Genomic DNA, 24660 nt, shown 5'->3' on the forward strand with positions numbered 1-24660 from the left:
TGTCTTTCAAAGATATTTTGTAAAAATCCAAACTTCACAGATCTTCATTGTACAGGGTTTAAACACTTTCCCATGCTTGTTCAGTGAACCATAAACAATTAATGAACATGCACCTCTGGAACGGTCGCTAAGACACTAACAGCTTACAGACGGTTGGCAATTAAGGTCACAGTTATGACACCAAAGAGGCCTTTCTACTGACTCTGAAAAACACCAAAAGAAAGATGGCCAGGGTCCCTGCTCATCTGCGAGTACGTGCCTTAGGCATGCTGCAAGGAGGCATGAAGACTGCAGATGTGGCCAGGGCAATACATTTCAATGTCCGTACTGAGACGCCTAAGACAGTGCTACAGGGAGACAGGACGAACAGCTGATCGTCCTCTCAGTGGCAGACCACGTGAAACAACACCTGCACAGGATCGGTATATCACATCTGCGGGACTGGTACAGGATGGCAACAACAACTGCCCGAGTTACACCAGGAAAGCACAATCCCTCCAGTGCTCAAACTGTCCACAATTGGTTGAGAGAGGCTGGACTGAGGGCTTGTAGGACTGCTGTAAGGCAGGTCCTCACCAGACATCACCGGCAACGTCGCCTGTAGGCACAAACCCACCGTCGCTGGACCAGACCGGACTGGCAAAAAGTGCTCTTCACCTAAGAGTCGTGGTTTTGTCTCACCAGGGGTGATGGTTGGATTCGCGTTTATCATCGAAGGAATGAGAGTTACACCGAGGCCTTTACTTTGGAAGTGGAGGTTCCTTCATGGTCTGGGGTGGTGTGTCACAGCATCATCGGACTGAGCTTGTTGTAATTGCAGGAAATCTCAACGCTGTGCGTTACAGGGAAGACCTCCCTCACGGGGTACCCTTCCTGTAGGCTCATCTTGACATGACCCTCCAGCATGACAATGCCACTGTGTGTGATTTCCTGCAAGACAGGAATGTCAGTGTTCTGCCATGGCCAGCGATGAGCCCGGATCTCAATCCCATTGAGCACGTTTGGGACCTGTTGGATCGGAGGGTGAGGGCTAGGGCCATTCCCCCCCAGAAATGTCCGGGAACTTGCAGGTGCCTTGGTGGAAGAGTGGGGTAGAAAGAAAGAACTGACAAATCTGGTGCAGTCCATGAGGAGGAGATTCACTGCAGTACTTAATGCAGCTGATACACCAGATATTGACTGTTACTTCTGATTTTGACCCCCCCCCCTTTTTTTTTTCCAGGGACACATTCAATTTCTGTTCAGTTTATGCCTCAGTTGTTGAATCTTGTTATGTTCGAACAAATATTTACACGTTAAGTTTGCTGAAAATAAACGCAGTTGACAATGAGGGACGTTTCTTTTTTTTGCTGAGTTTATATGGCTCAGGTTTTCGACGCCACCTGTAGTACTCCAGCACAGGTCGTGTCTGGTTCTCGTATGCCTTTAGCCTCCTGGTGACGGTCTCTGGTGTGTCATCATCTCTCTGAATCAGAGGCTCTCCGGTGACGTCATCAAGGCCCTGTAGGCAAACCAAAACAGTCCATGAGTGTGTATAGAAGTGGTATATTGGACGATTTAGTAGCACAACATAATGCAGTGAAGGTCTGTATTTAAAAAAAAATTCAATTATTAACTTTAGAGGCGAAAGTGCAGGACAAACGATTCAGAAGTTAAGCCATTGTCAATGTGTCCAACGTACTGCCATAGTATGTAAATTGTAAACACCACAGCCCAAGCCTGTGTTGCCTATTATGAGACATGCAGGGAGGGGGAAAACCTGTATGCCTATAGTTAGTAGCAAAACATGACCAATGATGACCTTGCTTTACCTTGAGCTCTCAAAAAAATGACCACAAACTTTCAACTCCTCGTGTGACCATGACGACAAAAAACACTCAAAACAAGTGATCACATTGAACAAGATTTTTCCCACTCCTCGAAGACGTGAATAGACCCTTGAGAGAGCACACTGTTAAAATAAAGTGCTTTGAAACACCAAAACTAGTGGCAACTGAGCTGCCACCAACGCAAAGGAGACAAAACCTTAACTTGGCTGGAGTATTGAAAGACATCATCCTGAGATGTTTTGAAACATGACGCAGTGTGTTGGTACACCACTTTAATCAAGTATTGTGCAACACCTTGCCAGGGACTGGGAGCACTACCGGAAAATGTTGAAAACACTATTTTGGTGTTTCAAGTTCTGTTTAATGCCGAATTAGATACCTTCTTCTGGGGGTATTTTCATTGATTTATGTATGTGATCATTTGCCAGTTTAACCAATTGTGTCAGAATCTGTTGAGCACAGTGCTCAATCCGCCAGCAGTAACTGGATGTTTAGCAGCAAGCATCGCAGGATACTGTATTTCCCTCTACCATTAAAAAGTTGGAAATGTGGGAGTGGGTCATCTTATTGAACTTAATTTTGCCGGACAGTTTTGATATCCATTCATCATGATCCATTACACATCATGGCACAAACTGCTAATATAGAAGTATACTTATATTTCATACATGCATATGTACCCCTTCCTCCCGATTTGGCCCATACCTGGCGCGAACTCGGGACCTCTGCTTTGCTAGCACCTGACCGCCCTAATGAATCTTCTTACCAGTCACACGCCACACAAAAAGCTAGCTATACGCTTCATGCTACATGTGCTACACATATAACATTGTGTAAAATATATATATTTTTAAATCTACTACCCACAATCCTCTAAAAACATATAAGAAGTGCAAGGATTTTAAAACCAGACCTAATTCATTCAATCACAAAATGTTCTCTCTTTGGTTATCATATAAAATATACTTTCAGTACAATTTGAGAAACATGTTAAGTTTGATTTATTTGTAACATTTTTGGTTCAATTAATAAATCATTAAAAGAAATTGCATTATTTATATTACGTACATGTTGGTTGTTTTTTTGAGTCAATTTCAATTTATCACAGATTTTTATTTTCTTTGTGGTTGAGTGTGTACAATTCCAATATCATAACACTTACAGTAATGTATGTAGATTGATGACAACAAAAAAATAATACATTTTAGAATAAGGCTGTAATGTAACAAAATGTGGAAAAAGTCAAGGGGTCTGAATACTTTCTGAATGCACCGTACATTGGGTTTACATTCAAACACCCTCTAAACACCAGATATCAGGTTAGATGCACTACGTTTTATGGTTTCATTACACAATCATGGTGTTTTGAGGCTTACTATTTTTACAGTGTAGACTATGCACCTGCCTCCCAGACCAAGCAGCCTCAAAGTGCCAAGTTAAGAGGCTGTTATCTACTAAAGTTCCATCCTGTTTGCAAAACTCACGTGAAACAGTTGGTCTTGACGAAATGTATAGGTACACATATAGAGGTTTATGAAGCATCCAGTCCTCTCAGTCTCAACACACAAGCCTAATATCACCATACGCATTGCCAAGCATCGGCTGGAGTTGTGTAAAGCCATTGGACTCTGGAGCAGTGGAAACGCGTTCTCTGGAGTGATGAATCACACTTCACCATCTGGCAGTCCGATGGATGAATCTGGGTTTGGCGGATGCCAGGAGAACGCTACCTGCCCCAATGCATAGTGCCCACTGTAAAGTTTGGCGGAGGAGGAATAATGGCCGGTAGTGTAGATATTACAGACTCAGTAAGGGAGAGTTTGAAAATGTCAGTGAAGACAGTTGCCAGTTGGTCCGCGCATGTTCTGAGTACGTCCTGGAAATCCGTCTGGCCCCGCGGCCTTGCTCACATCGGCTACAGAGAGTGTAATCACAGTCGTCCGGAACAGCTGGTGCTCTCATGCATGCTTCAGTGTTGCTTGCCTCGAAGTGAGCATAAAAGGCATTTAGCCCGTCTGGTAGGCTTTTGTCACTGGGCAGCTCGCGGGTGGGTTTCCCTTTGTAGTCTGTAATAGTTTGCAAGCCCTGCCACATCCAACAAGCATCAGAGCCTGTGTAGGAGGATTGTCGTTGTTCAGCCACGACTCAGTGAAACATTAGATATTATGGTTTTTAATGTCCCGTTGGTAAGAGCTCATCCAGTTAATTCTACAGTGATTGCACGTTGGCCAATAGAATGGATGGTAAAGGCAGGTTACACACTCACTGACGAATTCTCACAAGGCACCCTGATATCCGCCCCTTGTATTTCCTTATTTTCTTCATACGAATGACAGATTTGGACCTTGTCTTGGAGCAACATTACAGTTGAAGTCGGAAGTTTACATACACTTAGGTTGGAGTCATTAAAGCTCATTTTACAACCACTCCACAAATGTATTGTTAAACTATAGTTTTGGCAAGTCGGTTAGGATGGCTTTAGAAGCTTCTAATAGGCTAATAAACATAATGAGGCTGTGGATGTATTTCAAGGCTTACCTTCAAATTCAGTGCCTCTTTGCTTGACATCATGGGAAAATCTAAAGAAATCAGCCAAGACCTCAGAAAAAAATGTGTAGAGCTCCTCAAGTCTGGTTCATCCTTGGGAGCAATTTCCAAATGCCTGAAGGTACCACGTTCATCTTTACAAACAATAGTATGCAAGTATAAACACCATGGGACCACGCAGCTCAGGAAGGAGACACATTCTGTCTCCTAGAGATGAATGTACTTTGGTGAGAAAAGTGCTAATCAATCTCAGAACAACAGCAAAGGACCTTGTGAAGATGCTGAGGGAAACAGGTACAAAAGTATCTATATCCACAGTAAAACGAGTCCTATATTGACATAGCTGCTCAGCAAGGAAGAAGCCACTGCTCCAAAACCACCATAAAAAAAATCCAGACTACGGTTTGCAACTGCACATGGGGACGAAGATCGTACTTTTTGGTCTGATGAAACAAAAATAGAACTGTTTGGCCATAATGACCATTGTTCCGGTTGGAGGAAAAGGTGGAGGCTTGCAAGCCGAAGAACACCATCCCAACCGTGAAGCACAGGGATGGCAGCATAATGTTCTGGGGGTGCTTTGCTGCAGGAGAGGCTGTTGCACTTCAAAAAATAGATGGCATCATGGAGCAGGACAATTATGTGCATATATTGAAGCAACATCTCAAGACATCAGTCAGGAAGTTAAAGCTTGGTCGCAAATGGCTCTTCCAAATGGACAATGACCCCAAGCATACTTACAAAGTTGTTGCAAAATGGCTTATGGACAACAAAGTCAAGGTATTGGAGTGGCCATCACAAAGCCCTGACCTCAAACCTATAGAAAATGTGTAGGCAGAACTGAAAAAGCAAGGAGGCCTACAAACCTGTCTCAGTTACACGAGCTCTGTCAGAAGGAATGGTCCAAAATTACCCCAATTTATTGTGGGAAGCTTGTGGAAGGCTACCTGAAACGTTTGACCCAAGTTAAACAATTTAAAGGCAAGGCTACCAAATACTAATTGAGTGTAGGTAAACTTCTGACCCACTGGGAATGTGATGAAAGAAATAAAAGCTGAAATAAATGACATGACATTTCACATTCTTAAAATAAAGTGGTGATCCTAACTGACCTAAGCCAGGGAAATTTTACTAGGATTAAATGTCAGGAATTGTGAAAAACTGAGTTTAAATGTAATTTGGCTAAGGTGTATGTTAACTTCCAACTTCAAATGTATATCTTTTGCGTCAGACTCATTAAAGAAAAAATCGTTGTCCAGTTCGAGGTGAGTAATCGCTGTTCTGATATCCAGAAGCTATTTTTATGTCATAAGAGACAGTAGCATCAACATTATGTACAAAATAAGTTACAAACCATGCGAAAAAACACCCCTGTGGCGCCATTCTTATCATATTCCACATCTTCGGTCTGAAATGAGTACAATAACGTTCAAGGACATTTTTATATGAATACCCAAATTTTGATAACATGAGTGTTAGATGGTTGCATGGTGGATTAGGACAATTAAGTGTTTTTAAAGAGCAGCTGTATATTCATATAAAGCTAGCTAACGACAAGCGCAACTGTGTGTTGGGAGAGATGGAACAAGACATAGCTACCATATCAGAGTTTTTACTATCCTGTTACATGGTTATTACATGTGTAATAACATTCTAATTACACATTCTAAGACCTGTGTAAAATGTGGCCATACACATTTAGAGCAGAAGCTTCACTATAACTCAGTAGTATCTACATTTCAGTCATTTAGCAGATGCTCTTATGCCTTGCTCAAGGCTATAACGACAGATTCATCACCTTGTTGGCTCAGGGATTCGAACCAGCGCCCTTTCAGTTGCTGGCCCAATGCTCTAACGGCTAGGCTAGCTGCCACCCTTTATCTAGCTGTCAAATACATCTGTGGCTCATTGACCCAACTTACAGCGATCTTGGGTGGGTTGAAGTCTATGTTGTAGACACGTCCGCTGGGCAGATGGAGCCAGCGAGAAGTCAGTCTCTGTTTGGTGGTCTGGTAAGGCACGTCCAGGTTGATGACTGTGTCCACACTGCACACGTTGTCCAGAGTCTCTGCCTGAGACACGGTACGGGGGAACCCTGCCAGACAGGAGAGACCCAGTCATAACCTTAGAGATATACGCCTAGTGTACAAAACATTAAGGACACCTGCTTTTTCCATGATAGACTAACCAGGTGAATCCAGGTGAAAGCTATAAGCCCTTATTGATGTCACTTGTTAAATCCACTTCAATCAGTGTAGATGAAGGGGAGGAGACAGGTTAAAGGAGGATGTTTAAGCCTTGAGACAATTGAGACATGGATTGTGTATGTGTGCCATTCAGTGGGTGAATGGGCAAGACAAGAGTCAAGTGCCTTTGAATGGGGTATGGTAGTAGGTTTGTGTCAAGAACTGTAACGCTGCTGGGTTTTTCACACTCAACAGTTCCCCCTGTATGTCCATAATGGTCCACCACCCAAAGACATCCAGCCAACTTGACACAACTGTGGTAAGCATTGGAGTCAACATTGGCCAGCATCCCTGTGGAACGCTTTTGACACCTTGTAGAGTTCATTCTTCCGACGAATGGAGGCTGTTCTGAGGGCAAAAGGGGGGGATGCAACTCAATATTAGGAAGGTGTCCTTAATGTTTTGTACACTCAGTGTATAATACACTAGCGTGGCTGATGTTATAGATCTTCATAGTTCGAAAACCCTGACAGGAAAGGAGGAGAGTCAGGCTCTTTTCCAATACATTTTTCCACGATTCTTTGCATCATCTCTCCTTGCCTCCTTCTTAACCATATACGGTGAGAAGCTCCAAAGTTCCTTCCCTCTGGACCTTTTCCTCCAATGCGTAAGAGAAGGAGATGACATGGAATCCGAGAAGAAAGGAGGCGAGGAATCATGGAAAGATTAATTGAGAGAAGATAGGTCACCTTATAACAGACTACCCTACCAGGAGCCTAGCTCGCCAAGCCTAACTGCTAAGGATAATGCATTTACATGTACCACACAACCAGGCTTAGAGTTCCGTTGGTGAGATGCTTTGTAAAAGGTCAAATCATTCTAACTCTTTATAGTACCCTAAACATGATACATGTATGACTGTACAATTTGTCATTATCTTCCACTTGGACAGCCATTTTGAAATGTAAAACCGCCTTGGGCCAGGCTGAACATAAATTGATCTGATAGTCCATTCCCCTTCATCACATACAATATCAGTTGTCATATTAGTGGCCTAAGGTTTTTAACCCATTGAGAGACATTTTTATTCATAGTGGCTTTTTCTCACAAAAAGCATAGAGTACATCTATTCGTCTATAAAAACATCACAAAGTTGTCATAAATAGCATGAAAGCAATCAAGATCTGTTCAATTGTCACATTCATTATAAGGAGTGGACCAAGATGCAGCGTGGTATGTTTCCATCCTTTATTTCGGAATAGAAAACTTCAAAGAACAAAAACAACAAAACGCACAAACGAAACGTGAAGCTAGAATAATGCTCACAGGCAACTATACATAGACATGATCCCACAAAGAACAATGGGAAAATGACTACCTCAATATGATCCCCAATCAGAGACAACGATAAACAGCTGCCTCTGATTGGGAACCATACTAGTCTAACATAGACATATGATTCACCTAGATAAATCATACACCGACCTAACCAGCATAGAGAATAAAAGCTCTCCATGGTCAGGGCATGACAGTACCCCCCCCCCCAAAGGTGCGGACTCTGGGTGGGCATCAACCGTCAGGGGCGGCTTCGGTGCGGGGCGAAGTGCCCACTCCGCTCGTGGACACGTCATCGGAGGAACCGGACCGTGGCTCATTGCCGGAAGAACCGGACCGTGGGTCGTCACCAGAGGAACCGGACCGTGAATCGTCGCCGGATGCTCCGGACTGTGGATCGTCGCCGGGGCTCCGGGCCGTGGATCGTCGCCGGGGACTCCGGGCCGTGGATCGTCGCCGGGGACTCCGGGCCGTGGATCGTCGCCGGGGACTCCGGGCCGTGGATCGTCGCCGGGGACTCCGGAGAGTGGACCGTCTCAGGATGTTCCGGACCGTGGACCGTCTCAGGAGGTTCCGGACCGTGGACCGTCTCAGGAGGTTCCGGACCGTGGACCGTCTCAGGAGGTTCCGGATTGTGGACCGTCGTAGGAGGTTCCGGACCGTGGACCGTCGTTGGAGGTTCTGGACCGTGGACCGTCGTTGGAGGTTCTGGACCGTGGACCGTCATTGGAGGCTCTGGACTGGGAACTGTCGCCGGAAGCTCTGGACTTTGGAGGCGCACTGGAGGCCTGATGCTTGGGACCGGTACAGGTGGCACCGGGCTGATGACACGCACCTCAGGGCGAGTGCGGGGAGGAGGCACAGGACGCACTGAGCTGTGAAGGCGCACTGGAGACACAGTACGTATGGCCGGCGCAAGATATACTGGGCCATGGAGGCGCACTGGAGGCCTGGAGCGTAGAGCTGGCACAACGCGTCCTGGTTGGATGCTCACTTTAGCCCGGCAAGTGTGGGGCGCTGACACAGGATGCACTGGGCTGTGAAGGCGCACTGGCGACACAGTGCATAGAGCCTGCGCAGGATATCCTGGACCGAGGAGGCGTACTGGAGACCAGGAGCGCTGAGTCGGCACAACCCGTCCTGGCTGGATGCTCACTTTCACACGGCAAGTGCGAGGAGCTGCCAAAGAACGTACCGGGTTGTGGATGCGCACTGGAGACACATTGCGTATCTCCGGAAAACATGGTGCCTGACTGGTCCCACGCTCCTCACGGCGATTGTCTTGCTCCAGACACCAAAACATCCACTCATGATGAGGTTTACATACCTGCATTCAAATATGGCTGCATTCTATCTATAGATGCATGTTAGCACATATGCTACTGCTTAAAAATCTTCTTCTCGTGAACCATAAATCAGATTGACTCCAGATTTGGTATATAGACTCAATGAATTAGCCTCTTAAGGAAATGGACAATGATTAGATGCTGCATTCAAAGATAACCAACCTACTGTACTAGTCAAGCGTCACCTGTGTCAACCTTGTGGTGTTGAGAGATAAACATGGTAATGCTTTCACATGATAGAGTGCTTGCTTTGTTATCCACCTGATCTCGTGTCCTTTCTGTCATCCCGTGAACCCTGTTCATTGGTGCTCAGAGCTATATTTGTTATTATAACCTTTTTCTATATTTCCCCATTTTTATCCCCTCTATCGGTCACAGTAATGAGTGTGGTGCAGGTGCTTATTGCTTACCATCCAGCAGCCAGCTGCTCTGGTCTATGTTCCTCATCTCTGTCAGGATGAGACGGGACATGACGTCATCAGGTACCAGCTGACCCTGGTCAATGCATGACTTCATCAGAAGACCCAGCTCTGCAAGGAGAGGAGACACAGTGGGGGAATAAAGCTCAGAGCTGTGATCTTTACTATTTAAAGCATGTACACATTATGCACTTCATCAGAAGACTCGGCTCTGCCAGAAGACACAGACACAGAGCAACACAAAGCTAAGACCCAGCTCTGCCAGGAGAGGAGACAGACACACAGAGCAACACAAAGCTAAGACCCAGCTCTGCAGGGAGAGGAGACACAGACACACAGAGCAACACAAAGCTAAGACCCAGCTCTGCCAGGAGAGGAGACACAGACACACAGAGCAACACAAAGCTAAGACCCAGCTCTGCCAGGAGAGGAGACACAGACACACAGAGCAACACAAAGCTAAGACCCAGCTCTGCAGGGAAAGGAGACACGGGAGGAAGTTAAAGCTCAGAGCTGTGATCTTCACTATTTACACATATACACATTATGCACTTCATCAGAAGACCCAGCTCTGCAGGAATCCGGAGAAGAGACAGAAAAACACAAGGATCAGAGCTGTCATCTTTACTATTTATTATCTCAGAAGACCCAATTCTGCAAGGATAAAACAGAAAGCTGTCATGGGCAATTCCACGACAACAGAATTTGCGATGAGACTCAAGATATTTCACTTAAAATATATGCCAAACAAAAACCATTGATTTCAAAGTTTAACAAACCATGGTCTAACACAAGGACTACTTTTAACAATTTACATTTGACAAAATACATTTCTGGAAGAACTGTGCATTATGGATATGAATGTCATTCTCTTCATGGTGATGTATCCTAAATAGGTACACAAAAGTAGAAATATATATTTGAATATATTTGGGTATAATTCTACACAATGGTTCATATTTTAATGAGTTCTGCCACCAAACAAGACAACATTTTATAATTGTGTAGGTGCTTACTGCTCCAGAGCGAAGGTTCACCTTCCAACAGGACAACGACCCTAAGCACACAGTCAAGACAACACAGGAGTGGCTTCAGGACAAGTCTATAAATGTCCTTGAGTGGCCCAGCCAGAGCCCGGACTTGAACCCAATCAAACATCTCTGGAGAGACCTGAAAATAGCTGTGCAGCGACCCTCCCCATCCAACCTGACAGAGCTTGAGAGGATCTGCACAGAAGAATAGGAGAAACTCCCCAAATACAGGTGTGCTAAGCTTGTAACGTCATATCAAAGAAGACTCAAGGTTGTAATCGCTGCCAAAGGTGCTTCATCAATGAGTAAAGAGTCTGAATACTTATGTAAATGTTATATCATTTTTTTATATATACAGTTGCAAAATATAGACGTTTATCTGATGGTCACAGATACCTTAAAAAAAAGATAGGGGCATGGATCAGAAAAACCAGTCGGTATCTGGTGTGACCACCATTTTCCTCATGGAACGCGACTCACTTCCTTCACAAAGAGTTGATCAGGCTGTTGATTGTGTCCTGTGGAAGGTTGTCCCACTCCTCTTCAATAACTGTAGTTGCTGGATATTATTCTGTCATACACGTCGATCCAGAGCATCCCAAACATGCTCCATGGGTAACTTGTCTGGTGAGTATGCAGGCCATGGACATTTTTAGGTTCCAGAAATTGTGTACGGATCTTTGCAAAAATGGCACGACAATGGGCCTCAGGATCTCATTACGGTGCATTCAAATTGCCATAGATTAAATGCAATTGTGTTCGTGGTCCGTAGCTTATGCCTGTCTATACCATAACCCCACCGCCACCATGGGGCACTTTGTTCATAACATTGACATCAGCAAACCTCTCGCCCACACAATGCCATACACACTGTCTGCCATCTGCCTCCAGCCCTGTACAGTTGAAACCAGGATTAATCCGTGAATAGTACACTTTTCCAGCATACCAGTGGCCATCGAAGGGGACCATTTGCCCACTGAAGTCGGTTATGACGCCAAACTACAGTCAGGTCAAGACCCTGGTGAGGATGATAAGCATGCAGATCGGCTTCCCTGAGATGGTTTCTTACAGTTTGTACTCAAATTCTTCGGATGTGCAAATTCTTTCCTCAGCTGTAATGGTGGCTTGTCTCAGACGATCCCGCAGGTGAAGAAGCCTGATGTGGAGGTCTTGGGCTGGCGTAGTTACATGTGGTCTGCAGTTGTGAAGTACTGCATAATTCTCTAAAATGACATTGGAGGCGGCTTATGGTAGAGAAATTAACATTCAATAGTCTGGCAACAGGTCTGGTGGACAGTCCTGCAGTCAGCATGCAAATTGCCTGCTCTCTCAAAACTAGAGGCATCTGTGGCATTTAGCTGTGTGACAAAACTCCATCTTATATTTCAGCTCATGAAACATGGGACCAACTCTTTATATGTTCTGCCAAAAGAAGAGACACAGGAACACACACAGCTCAGAGCTGTCATCTTTATCGTGTATTCTCTACTAACAACATATTCTACCAAATCCTATCTTGTCCAGAACAGAGTTATATATCTTACATAACCTGTACACTAAGGACAAAAACATCCTGTATCTTTACCAAGTCGAGAAAATACTAAATCTCCCCAATTGATTACGATATGTACTGTACTCAAAGAAACTACAGGTAACTACCCAAATAAAGGAAACACCAACATAAAGTGTCTTAATAGGGCGCGCCAGAACAGCTTCAATGCGCCTTGGCATAGACTCTACAAGTGTCTGGAACTCTATTGGAGGAATGAGACACTATTCTTCCATGAGAAATTCCATAATTGGGTGTTTTGTTGATGGCGGTGGTAAACCTTGTCTCAGGCCCCGCTCCAGAATCTCCCAATAAGTGTTCAATTGGGTTGGGTTCTGGTGACTGAGACACACACTTTAAACCCCCTTATGCTCCTTTGAGACCCCTTTTTCAAAGTCACTGAAATCTTCTAGCCATGGTAAGTCACTGAGATCTCTTATTCTAGCCATCGTAGCCAAAATAATGGGCAACTGGGCCTTTTAAAACCTGATCCTTAGCATGGGATGCTTAATTAACTCAGGAACCACACCTGTGTGGAAGCACCTGCTTTCAATATATGTTGTATCCCTCATTTACTCAAGTGTTTCCTTTATTTTGGCAGTTACCTATTTATTTCTAATAGGTTTAGAAAAACTTCAGTAGATCATTTCCTATTTAGGCCGGAATACATTTCCCCCTCAGCCTTTCACTTAATTGGTCTTTGTCCAACAGCAGAAAGGAATTGCCTGACAGTCAGGGCAGGGGGTTGTGCCGGGCTATAGACGGTGCAGCATGACCCATATGCATGCTAATATAGCCTACGGTGGATCTCATCTCAGTCTAGAGCAGAGAGGCTGCACACTCCACACTGAAAATTGGTGCTTTGGATATACAGGCTTGCATTATGTGAACTATTGGCCTTCTTTGAGGACTTGGCACATGGCTTGCTGTGCTTGTGTGTACTTACAAAATGTACAATTTAACTGCTAACTAGATCACAGATTTGTGGAAAATGGCACGGGCAATGAAACTGAGTATTTTCGTCCTGTTTTCACTTGGGTGTTCTGAAATAAAACTCTATTGCCTTTTATGTCCTTCTTATCATTCCAGTGTAATTACAAAGGTGCTCTGGAGAGTGAAGTCCTTGAAGTCAGTTGTCCGCTATAGGCTACTCTTCAGTTTACGATGTCCTCATATCTGATGATGGACATCAGCCAAGGTAAGAGCTGGAGCAGTGTGATAACATGTTGCAGTTACATAACTACCTTGAACTTCACTGTAAAAAGCTCAGGTAGCAGCTTGTTTATGTATCAGGTTGCCTGTGGCACAGGTTTACGTTAGCTGTAGGTCTATGTGAAATACAGGTGTGTGAATTGTTTCAAACTAAAGTGGTTCTTTGTCACAATGACTGTTCTTTCCACTTAATGATATGTGATGGGGGTCTCGTCACTCCTCTTCAGGCTCGACCTAACTGCAGTAAGATACCAGGATGATTGTGGAACTGGACTGAACTGTTTCTCTTATCATAGTCCGACCAGAAACGCACTATTGGCTACTGTAGGGGGGAGTATTTTATTTTCAAGGTGTTGGTCTATTGTTATCTCTGTAATAGTTGTTTTGTTGAAGTTGCTCTTGACAACAAGTAGTTAGACAGGAAATCCCAGGGGTTTAGGCCAGGGGTCATTAGAAAAACTTTGAACTTTTTTGAACTGTTGATCTGCATCTTTCTCCCCAGCGGTCGGTTGATCAGCAACCACCACACCATAATAGTAGGAGTGTGCAAACTCAGAGATTTTTTCCATGACTTTCATTGCACGCTTCATTGCATCATCTTGTGGGTGACACTTTCTTTTTTTTTCCTCTTTCTCTCTCTCTGTTTGTTGCATTTTGTGCTTACATACAAAACAATCTGATTGCATCACTATTAAAGTGGCAGATGCCACATTCATTTTTGGACTTGTAAATGTATGATATATACCCAATATTCTTGAAGAATATAACGTAGAAATGCTTCAATAGCTTAGTTCAACAGCCGTACCCATGGCTCTAAATAAATCAAATGAAAATTGGTAGCACTGGCGCTCCCAACCTAAAAAAGTTAGGAGCACAACATAAAATCTAGGAGCACCAGAATATATATTTTTTTTAAATTGATTAAGATATAGCATATTGGGCCTATATAAATTCTAGGTACTATTGAAGCACATGTTGTGCTCATAGATATTAGAACCAGTAGATAGTGATAGAGTGGATGTCATCCACCTATTCCTATGTATTTGATTTTGAAGACGAATGGGGCTGAGTGGCACAAAAAAATATGCTAAAGATCATGGTGAAAGTGGCCATAACTAGCAAAGGATCATGGTCGATGTAGTCGTTTTCATCCTGCCTGAGAGAGTCAATCGGGAGCCTCCTCCTAGCCTGCTGGCCTGTGATTGGTCTGTGTCAGCACGTGGTCAGCACGTGACGACAAATGTAGTAGTCAGAATAGAACACCATTTAATTCAATATCTAGATTTGTAGCAAACTTTTAAATAATTAGTCGTTGGAATCAAACCTGATCATAACAAACTAATTTGAGAGCCCAAAAATTTTGAATTGCGAGGGCAGACCAGGGCTTTTGGCACCACTAGGTTGCTACGCAGTAGCCAATCAGCAGAGCTCATGACTTGGGGGCCTGGTTGTGCTCTAGAAACTCATATTTAAACCTGTAAATACATTTGTTTATTATAAAAAGCTAAAATGTTGATACAAAAATCTGTAATTAAAGTTAGAAAGTAATTTGTGGAATATTAGGTGGTTTTTACATTGTGTAAAAGCACTACCTATTGAGATGCATTATATTGAACATTCTACACAGTCTCAAATGTGTGAGTGAAGACATGCAAGGGATAAGTCATTCATTAATCTTCTGAAGAAGCTATCCTTTTTCCTTTCTTTCTGTGCCCACAGATGTTTAGATAGAGAACTAATGAAGTAAAATGACTGAACAAGGTGTAAACAAATGTCTGGTTTTGGAACGACCCGTGCAATGGTTTACGAACATGGCCTAAAAACAAACGTGTTGGTCCAGCAGCCACTGTGGCAGGTAGATGAAACAATTTGCCAGCCACTCACAATTCTTACCAGCCAATACATTTATTTAGTTTTTCCAGGGTCCTGATTTCCCCTAGTGTTTTTCCAGGTTTTCACACTCAAAATCTCACTTTTTCTAATAGAAAAACAGCTACATTTGTTGTCCACAGCCATGCTTAAACCACATCGGGAGACCACTTTTGAGGTCTGGGAGAAAAAAATATATATATTTTCGCTTGCACACCTCAATAGACTGGTGTTTGGCTGCCGGTGTTTCTGTACTGCATGCGCAATAGCAGAGATTACAAAACAAAAGACCACCTGTTTAAAAGAAATCATCATAATGGTTGAGATTATTCTGTCAGGGAAGCCTACTTTGCAGTTAACATTTAATTTGGAAAGTTTTCTGGGAAAGTCTTTAGAAATGTTTTGGCATCGCTAACTGGCGACACAAAGTGGTAGACACAGGCATTCCCATACCATTAAGTATTCTGAAAGTTGGAAGTAATACAAATCACTGATGCATTCTTTACAGGTAGTCTTTGGATTGAACGAATCTGCGCTCACTTTTTTTCTCTAGGCACAACTGCACAGGAGCACAACATAACATTATCTCACAACATTATTTCCATAATTATCATCTGGGTGATGTTTTTCTCTGGTCGCACTGCTGATCCCAAAATAAAATGTCAGGTCACACAGCAAAATATCTAGGAGCATATGGTCGAACTTTAGAGTCCTGGTCGTACCCCATCAGAACACAAAATATAGGATTGTTTTACTGCAATGTTTGTGAACAAAGTAAATGTAAACATTATAGCCTCAAAACATGGTTTAAACTATAATTTTGATATAATGGATGGTCAGCCCTTGCATCCATACGGGGCTGGCCCCTAGCCATGTGACATAAGTGTCTCCTAACCCCTCCTGTCTCAACCTCCAGTATTTATGCTGCAATAGTTTGTGTCGGGGGGCTAGGGTCAGTCTGTTATATCTGGAGTACTTCTCCTGTCTTATCCGGTGTCCTGTGTGAATTTAAATATGCTCCCTCTAATTCTCTCTCTCTCCCCTCCCGGAGGACCTGACCCCCGGTACCATGCCTTAAGACTACCTGGCCTGATGACTCCTTGCAGTCCCCAGTCCACCTGGTCGTGCCGCTACTCCAGTTTCAACTGTTCTGCCTGCGGCTATGGAACCATGACCTGTTCACCGGACGTGCTACCTTGTCCAGGACCTGCTGTTTTCAACTCTCTCGCTCTACCGCACCTGCTGTCTCTAACTCTGAATGCTCGGCTATGAAAAGCCAATTGACATTTACTCCTGAGGTGTTGACCTGTTGCACCCTCTACAACCACTGTGATTATTATTATTTGACCCTGCTGGTCATCTATGAACGTTTGAACATCTTGGCCATGTACTGTTATAATCTCCACCTGGCACAGCCAGAAGAGGACTGGCCACCCCTCAAAGCCTAGTTCCTCTCTAAGTTTCTTCCTAGGTTCCTGCCTTTCTAGGGAGCTTTTCCTAGCCACCGTGCTTCTACAGCTGCATTGCTTGCTGTTTATGGTTTTAGGCTGGGTTTCTGTATAGCACTTTGTGACATCTGCTGATGTAAAAAGGGCTTTATAAATACATTTGATTGATTGATAAGCGGTTGCTTAGGGCCCCCGGCCACTAGGGTGCCCCTGATCATGTATCTATTTTAGGGTCTTTCTATAAAAGAGGGTACCAGTGAGGATTTTCTACATTGGAAAACTTGTTACAACTGTTGATAAGTCATTAATTATAATCAGCCATTTTGTTTCATGTCATTACATTAAGATATAGTGGTGATAATAGCCAATGGGGTCAGTGCCGTTTAAAATTCCATGAGCATGGCCTTATTTCTATTACAGCATATTGCATGACTGTCATTCACATTCCATTCACCCAGTTCAATGGAACAGTGATAGGTTTAGGCTACTAAATTATACTTCCCCTATACCCATGAGCTTGCTACAACCTAGCCTATAAATGAAAATTTTCAACGTAGGTGACACAGTTCAAAATAAAAATTTGAGGCGACAGACACATGGACAGACAGTGACACATTCAATACCATCTTCTACACTCTTGCCTGCATCTAGCTGATATAGGGTGTAATCATTAGTCTGTTGCAAACAAGAGTTTCTATTGGACAAATTCACGTATGTTTATCATGTTTAGTTCTGTATGCTTCCATTAAAGAAAAGTTTTTCAACAGAATCGGCAGAATGAATACACAGCTGATCACGAATTAACAAAGTTCACTTTCATAGCAGCCAAGTTGTATTCCTTCTCGCAGCTATGCACTCTCCTCCTCTCACCTGTTCCCTTCACTTGTTGACTTCAATGCACAACACATCAGCTGTATGTGACCAGGCAAAACAAAACTTTCCAAGCCAAACCATATCATAACCGCTACACACAGCCTATACATCGTTGTCACCATATTAGCTAAAGTAACGTCATGGGCACACAAATCCATAATAATTTATGCATTGCAAAATTGAATGCTTCTAATTGAGACACCTAACCTTGATACTTAAAAACCTAATTCGATACTGTCATGAACATGGTTCTTCCATAATAATGCATAATACTTGCGCATTTGGTGTCCAGCTGATTAGCTACGCCGTGATATTTTCACACATCTGATCCGGGAAGAAATTTGCCAAATGACAGTCAAGTGATGAACAGCTTTGGTGATAGCTAATGCAATGCAAAAACAGCCCAAGTGCTGGAAAAAAAGGTGTTTGCGAGGATTGGTGAAGACAGTTGTGCCTGGATCCACGTTGGATCCAATATCCCTAGCGAATTGATGTTGAGCATCTGGTTATGGCTGCTTGATATACAGCCGGGTCCTGTTATATTTAACAGAGAAAGCATCAAAGTAATGCGTTCATGTTTTCACACCTCAGATTGGACACAGTCTACCATGCGCAATTGTGTAGGAAAGACTATTGTGCAACACCCAATGCTATTCCTATGTTTTTATTTTATTTTACCTTTATTTAACTAGGTAAGTCAGTTAAGAACAAATTATTATTTTCAATGCCGGCCTAGGAACAGTCGTTCCTGTTCAGAGGCAGAACGACAGATTTGTACCTTGTCAGCTCGGGGGTTTGAACTTGCAACCTTCTGGTTACTAGTCCAACGCTCTAACCACTAGGCTACCCTGCCGCCCCTATGAATTATTCTGGATATTATAACAAATTACATAACCTAGTGGGCTTCTTCGCAATATGATTTGGTAATGAAATAACATGACAAGTACATTTTGGTTGTCCATGTTACACCTGCAATTTTAAACAATACAAGGGGCTTCAAGTAACCTACATGAACTTGGAGCTCAGAAATACAAGTACTGGAATAGGCGTACATTGAAAATCAGACATTTCCTCAATCTGGTGCTTGAAAGGTTCTTGTAATTGTAGCCAATGTATAAATTCTCCTGCTCCCATACAATGCGATTTCATTTTTGTAAGAGATTTGTACTTTCGTTTGAAGGGTGTTGCACTACTCTGTTGCGGTAAAACCGTGTGCGGTTATTATGACGACAACATTTAATGTTGGCTTCTTTTAATCATTCCATTTAAAAAAAAGGTTTTTGGTCACTTTCATCATAAAAACAGTAATAGGGAGATTCAAATGGTGAGATTAATGCTATCACTATTCATGGTTTGTGTGCGCCTGAGTCGGCCAAAGGCTACAGAAAAATACATAATCGGCATGCATACAATCTATTTAGTCAGGTAAAACAACGTCCACTTTATTCTCACATGTGAAACTGCATGAAAATCTTGTGTTTCAAACCATTTTCAAATGTTGATCCCAATGTCACACATTGGCCCAATTATTTATAGAAAGACCCATGTACAGTGCCTTCAGAAAGTATTCACGCCCCTTGACTTTTTCCACATTGTTATGTTACAAAGTGGGATTAAAATTGATTTAATTGTAATTTATCAACGATTTACACAAAATACTCAAATGTGAAAGAAAATGTTTAACGTGTAAAAAATTATTATAATAATATATATATATATATAAAAAAAAACTAATATATCTTGATTAGATAAGCATTCAAACCTCTGAGTCAATACATGTTAGAATTCCCTTTGGCAGCAATTACAGCTGTGAGTGTGACTTGGTCAAATCAAATTTTATTGATCACATACACATGGTTAGCAGATGTTATTGCAAGTGTAGCGAAATGCTTATGCTTCTAGATCCGACAGTGCAGCAGTATCTAACAACTCCACAATACACACAGTCTAGTAAAAGAATGGGATAAGAATATATAAAATATATGAATGAGCACTGACAGAGCGGCTAAGATTCAATAGATAGTGTAGGATACAGTATACACATATGAGATAAGTAACGCGAGATAAGTGGCGTTACTAAAGTGGCGTTACTAAAGTGGCCAATGATATCAAGTCTGTAAGTAGGCAGCAGCATCTGTGCTAATGATGGCTGTTAGAGAGAATAAAGTAGACGGCACGGGTCAAAGTCATTGATTTATGACCCTGTGTCATGATGACGTGTACATGTCCAAATATGGGCCTCCGGCCAGGCCATCCTGTTCCTGTGGTCACGTGTTAGAGGGTGTGTGTTATTTTATATCTATATTGCATCCTTTGAAGTAGTCATGTTGATTGATGTCTAGGGGCCTGGTTGAACTGGGGGGGTTGAGTGTTTGAACTTTTGAACGTGTATGTCCCCCACCCCCAGTTTTATTGCCCTTATGGTTGTTATCTGATGAAGCAGGAATGTCCTGGGGTATTGGCTGTGGCATACGCATTATAAATGTCCAGAACAAGGCCTGCGATTTTTAAAATAAAGGCCCGAATATTAAACATAAAAAATATGTCTCCTATGCCAATTCTCAGGGTGCTCTGCAGCTCATGTCATGAGCCCAATGACAAAAGCCTGGAGGCTGTTTTGCGTGAGGCTCCAGAATGTTTTAAAGGATTTTTGGGTACGAGTGAGGGACATATGTCTTACATATTCCAACCTGAGGAATCTACAGTTAAGATATTCACAGACAGCGGCCCCAAACCCCTTTATCGGGCAGAACCCGAGAGTTTTTCTCCAGCGCTAAGGATGAGAGAATGGCTTAAAATAAGACTCGCGCTGTGTCAAATTGAACAGGCCCTGAGTGCTTCAAGTCTACCCGGATATGTGTTGAGAAGAACAGGTCTGCGGACGAAATGATCTGATGGCCGAGGTTATTGTTGAGACATACCCAGGACCCACAAGGCCGAAGGCGGATCTTTCCCTGGAGTTAAAACGTCCGGAGTTTCGATGGAGTGGGCAAAAGACTTTGCGATGGTGAATTGGAAACGGATAATGTTCAGGGCTAACCGGACCCTTTATCTGTAAGAAATAGTAAAAAATGTTGAATTATAACGTGTGTTAAAATGTAGGTACTAAATATTCAGAATTAAATCATTGGTTTTGAAAATGTATCTCACCATTTAACGAAAGGGGAAGCGGCCTTTTCTCTCACGCCAGGGTCTGTCGCAGACAAATGTAATGTCTGAAAAAACATGTATTATTTTATAGTCTTTCCTACAATTGTATGTTATGAACATTACGGGTTATTAAAGTTTGTAATAATGTACAACTGCAGGCCTCCAAGGTTTTTTACATAAAACACTCGTGATGCATGTTTAAATATTATTCAAATTTGTTAATTAATTCTAACATGTCTTAAAGGTTGTACAAAATATTTTGGAATTCAATAAAAGGAATTTAAAAACTGTATCTCTCAAAATGTATTTTCCCATAGTTTTTCCTAGAAATGATTAATCGTATGAACGAGTCAGGGACGCCCGATGAAAACCTGTTATCACAGATTCCCGAAGCCCTCATAACCTTAATTAATCGGATGAACGAGAGTCAGACATTTTCGGCCCCTGCCACCCCAACAGCGATAGACCAACCATTAACGCCCATGTCCGTAGAGTCTGAAATGCCACATGATGTTTTTGGGGAATTGGAAAATTGTCTAATAAATCTGGAGGGAGATGGTATTGATAGACGTGTCTGGGTTGTGTACCGGAATAAATTCAACAATACAGAAACTTCACGTTTATAGCCCACAATGCTAGAGCCTACGACTCTTACCTTCTTCTGAACCCATTGATACAGCAAGGCGTGGCACCCAGGGTCATAGCTCAAGGTAGTAAAATCTTGTGTTTTGTAGACCCAGCCTTCAACCAGAGATACATTGACAGTTTAAGCTTCTTACCCATGCGATTGGCTCAAATGCCAGAGGCCTTGGATTTTGAAAACTCTGTGAAAGGCTGGTTCCCCCACTTCTTCACATCTGAGGAGAATCTACATTATGTCGGATCATATCCCAGCCCCGAAATGTACGGGTGTGATCAAATGTCTCCCAAAGAGCGTGAGAGATTCATGACGTGGTACGAGACAGTAAGACATGGCACCTTTGATTTCCATAAAGAGATGGAATCATACTGTGACAATGATGTGGTTATACTTTGTGAAGGATGCCTCAGATTAAGAGAAGAGGTAATCAAAGATTACCATTGACCCCTGGAGTTGTACAACTATTGCATCGGCATGCATGAAAACCTATCGTACACACTATCTGCCTACATCCTCTATAGCTATCCCCTCGCCTGACAACTACCGATGCCAATTCAAGTCATACTCTAGTGGGTCCATTCAATGGTTGGAGTATATGGCCCAGGATAAAGACATTTTTATTCAACATGCTTTGAATTGGGGGAAGAAGGCGTTTGGCTCTTACCATGTAGATGGCTACACCCAGATTGACGGGGTTGAGACCGTGTATGAGTACAACGGTTGTTTCTTCCATGGTTGTAAATCTTGCTTTGTGCCCCAGACCATGTGTGTCCTAACCCAAAATACTTTTGGGGAAATGTACCAAGGGTTTCAAGACAAATTGGATTCTTTACAGGCTACTTACGGCCTAAAAGTGGAGGTTTTGTGGGAGCACGAATGGACCGCCCTCAAAAAGTCTGATCCTCATGTTCAAGCCTTCCTTTCCAGCTATGACACCCCAGAACCCCTGGAACCCCGACAGGTCTTGTATGGCGGCCGTACCAATGCTTTGACATTGCGGTATGTAGCGCAACCCGACGAGACAATAGGATATGTAGATTTTACATCCCTTTATCCTCATGTAATGAGTTCCTCATGCTATCCTATGGGGCATCCGGAAATTATTCATCGTGATTTTGACTTACCTCAAAACTATTTTGGTCTGATCAAAGCAACTGTCTACCCTCCTAGGGGTTTGTTTATACCAGTGTTGCCTTACAGGGGCCCTCAATGAAAACTTTTCTTTCCCCTTTGTCGCACCTGCAGTGAAAACAAACAACAAACCCCATGTGATCACTCCGATCAAGAAAGAGCCCTGACAGGGGTGTGGGTCACAGTTGAATTCTCTAAGGCTTTAGAGATGGGGTATCGTGTGGCCAAAATCTTTGAAGTGTGGAACTTTTCCAAGAAATCAGACACTGTTTTTAAAGAGTACATCAAGACCTTCTTGAGATGCAAGCAAATGGCTTCAGGCTATCCTGCATCGGTCACAGATCAAGAGAGCAAAGACAGGTACATTCAAGACTATCACGACAGAGAAGGCATACTTCTTGACCCTGACAGAATAGAGGTCAACAAAACCAAACGAAATGTGTCGAAATTGTACTTAAATTTGCTTTTGGGCAAATTATCGCAGAGATGTAATATGCTAACAACGTCGATTATTAAAGACCCCGAAGAATTTTTGGAATTTGTTTTTTCGGACCAATACGAAATTTCACATGTTTCATTCTTGAGTCAAGACATTGCCATGGTGCAATGGCGACGTAACAAGAAGTGGGTTCTACCCCCGGGTAATGTAAATGTGTTTCTTGCAGCATTTACCACGGCCTATGGCCGACTTGAACTGTACAGGCTCATGGAGCAGCTTCAGAGGCGGGTTCTTTACCACGACACAGACTCTGTGGTCTATATAAGCAAACAGGGGGATTGGAGCCCCCCACTCAGCAACTTTCTGGGTGGCTTAACGAGTGAACTCGCAGAGGGTGACCATATCACAGAATGGTCCTCCTGTGGTCCCAAAAGCTATGCTTTTAGGACTAAAAAGAATCACGTGGTGTTGAAAGCCAAAGGCGTGACTCAAAACTATGAAAATGCCCAGCGTGTAAAACTTGGAATCAATCACACGCTTGGTCGAGGGGTTCCTAAATGACAGGAATAGTGACTTTGAGATTTTGAGCTCCTACAAAAAGATAGTTAGGGATAAAAAGGGCTTCCATCTGAGGAATTCCCCACTTACTAAAATATTCAGGGTAGTCTATGACAAGAGACTGCTTTTGTCTGACGGGACCACATTGCCCTATGGCTACTGACTTATGCTACAAGCCACAGTGTGTCTTAAAGCTTAAGATATAATGACTGCTGTAGAAGGTTTTGACCCCCGGTTGCAACTACCATTTTCGGCCTTAATCGCAGGGCCTTCTAATAGTGGTAAAACTTGTTTTGTAAAAAGTATTTTAGAGAATTCTGAACATGTGTTATCTCAAAAGATAATGTTGTGTGATGTTATTCTTGTTATCAACCTCTGTATGATGAATTGTTGAAGACAATAAAAATCAAGTTTGTTGAAGGAATACCTGAATCCCTGTCTGATGATGAACTTTTACCTTCTCATAAAAACAATCTGCTGGTTTTGGACGATATGCTATTTGCAGGTAGCGAACATCCCGAAATTGCCCGAGCGTTTACCCAATATACGCATCATAGAAACCTGTCCGTGCTTTACTTGGTGCAGAATGTGTTTCACCAAGGTAAAAATAGCCGCACCATCAGTTTGAACGCCAATTACATGGTTTTGTTCAAAAATCCTAGAGACAAACTACAAATTAACACTCAAGCTCAGCAGATGTACCTGGGAAGGAAATCCTACTTCATGGAAAGCTACGAGGACACTACCCAAGCGCCATTTTCTTATTTAATCGTGGATTTAAAAGCAAATACTCCAGAACACCTGAGGCTACGAACAGGTCTGTTCCCGTGGGAGTGGCCGGCTGCGTACATTCCTAAAAAGTAACCGCTATGTCTCTGCGTTTAAAAAGAAACCTGCCCCTCTTGAGAAGCCTAGTTGGGGCTACATCTAATGAACGGAAGGCCATCTTGGGTCACTGTTCTTCAGATCTCATATTATCCCTATGTGAGATTGCTTTGAATCTTCTCAAAGGACGCATTCCACTCACCCTGACACAATTGAAAAAATTAAAGAGACAAAAGACCGCGATCAAACTCTTTGCCAATAAAAGGGTCAGTC

General features: G+C 42.9%; 1 protein-coding gene across 1 annotated transcript in view; it reads right to left on the minus strand.

The window, feature by feature from the left end:
* The window catches only part of LOC115105889 (GTP:AMP phosphotransferase AK3, mitochondrial-like), a 34627-nt gene that overhangs the window by 2016 nt on the left and 7951 nt on the right, over window positions 1-24660 (minus strand). The window contains exons 2-4 of the mRNA XM_029628370.2: window positions 9654-9773; window positions 6299-6471; window positions 1383-1501 (exon numbers count right to left, since the gene is read on the minus strand). Of these exons, the coding sequence (XP_029484230.1) occupies window positions 1383-1501; window positions 6299-6471; window positions 9654-9773 (412 nt within the window). The remainder of the gene's footprint in view (window positions 1-1382; window positions 1502-6298; window positions 6472-9653; window positions 9774-24660) is intronic.

The sequence above is a fragment of the Oncorhynchus nerka genome, linkage group LG4 (genome assembly GCF_034236695.1).
Source record: "Oncorhynchus nerka isolate Pitt River linkage group LG4, Oner_Uvic_2.0, whole genome shotgun sequence".
NCBI classification, from domain to species: Eukaryota; Metazoa; Chordata; class Actinopteri; order Salmoniformes; family Salmonidae; genus Oncorhynchus; species Oncorhynchus nerka.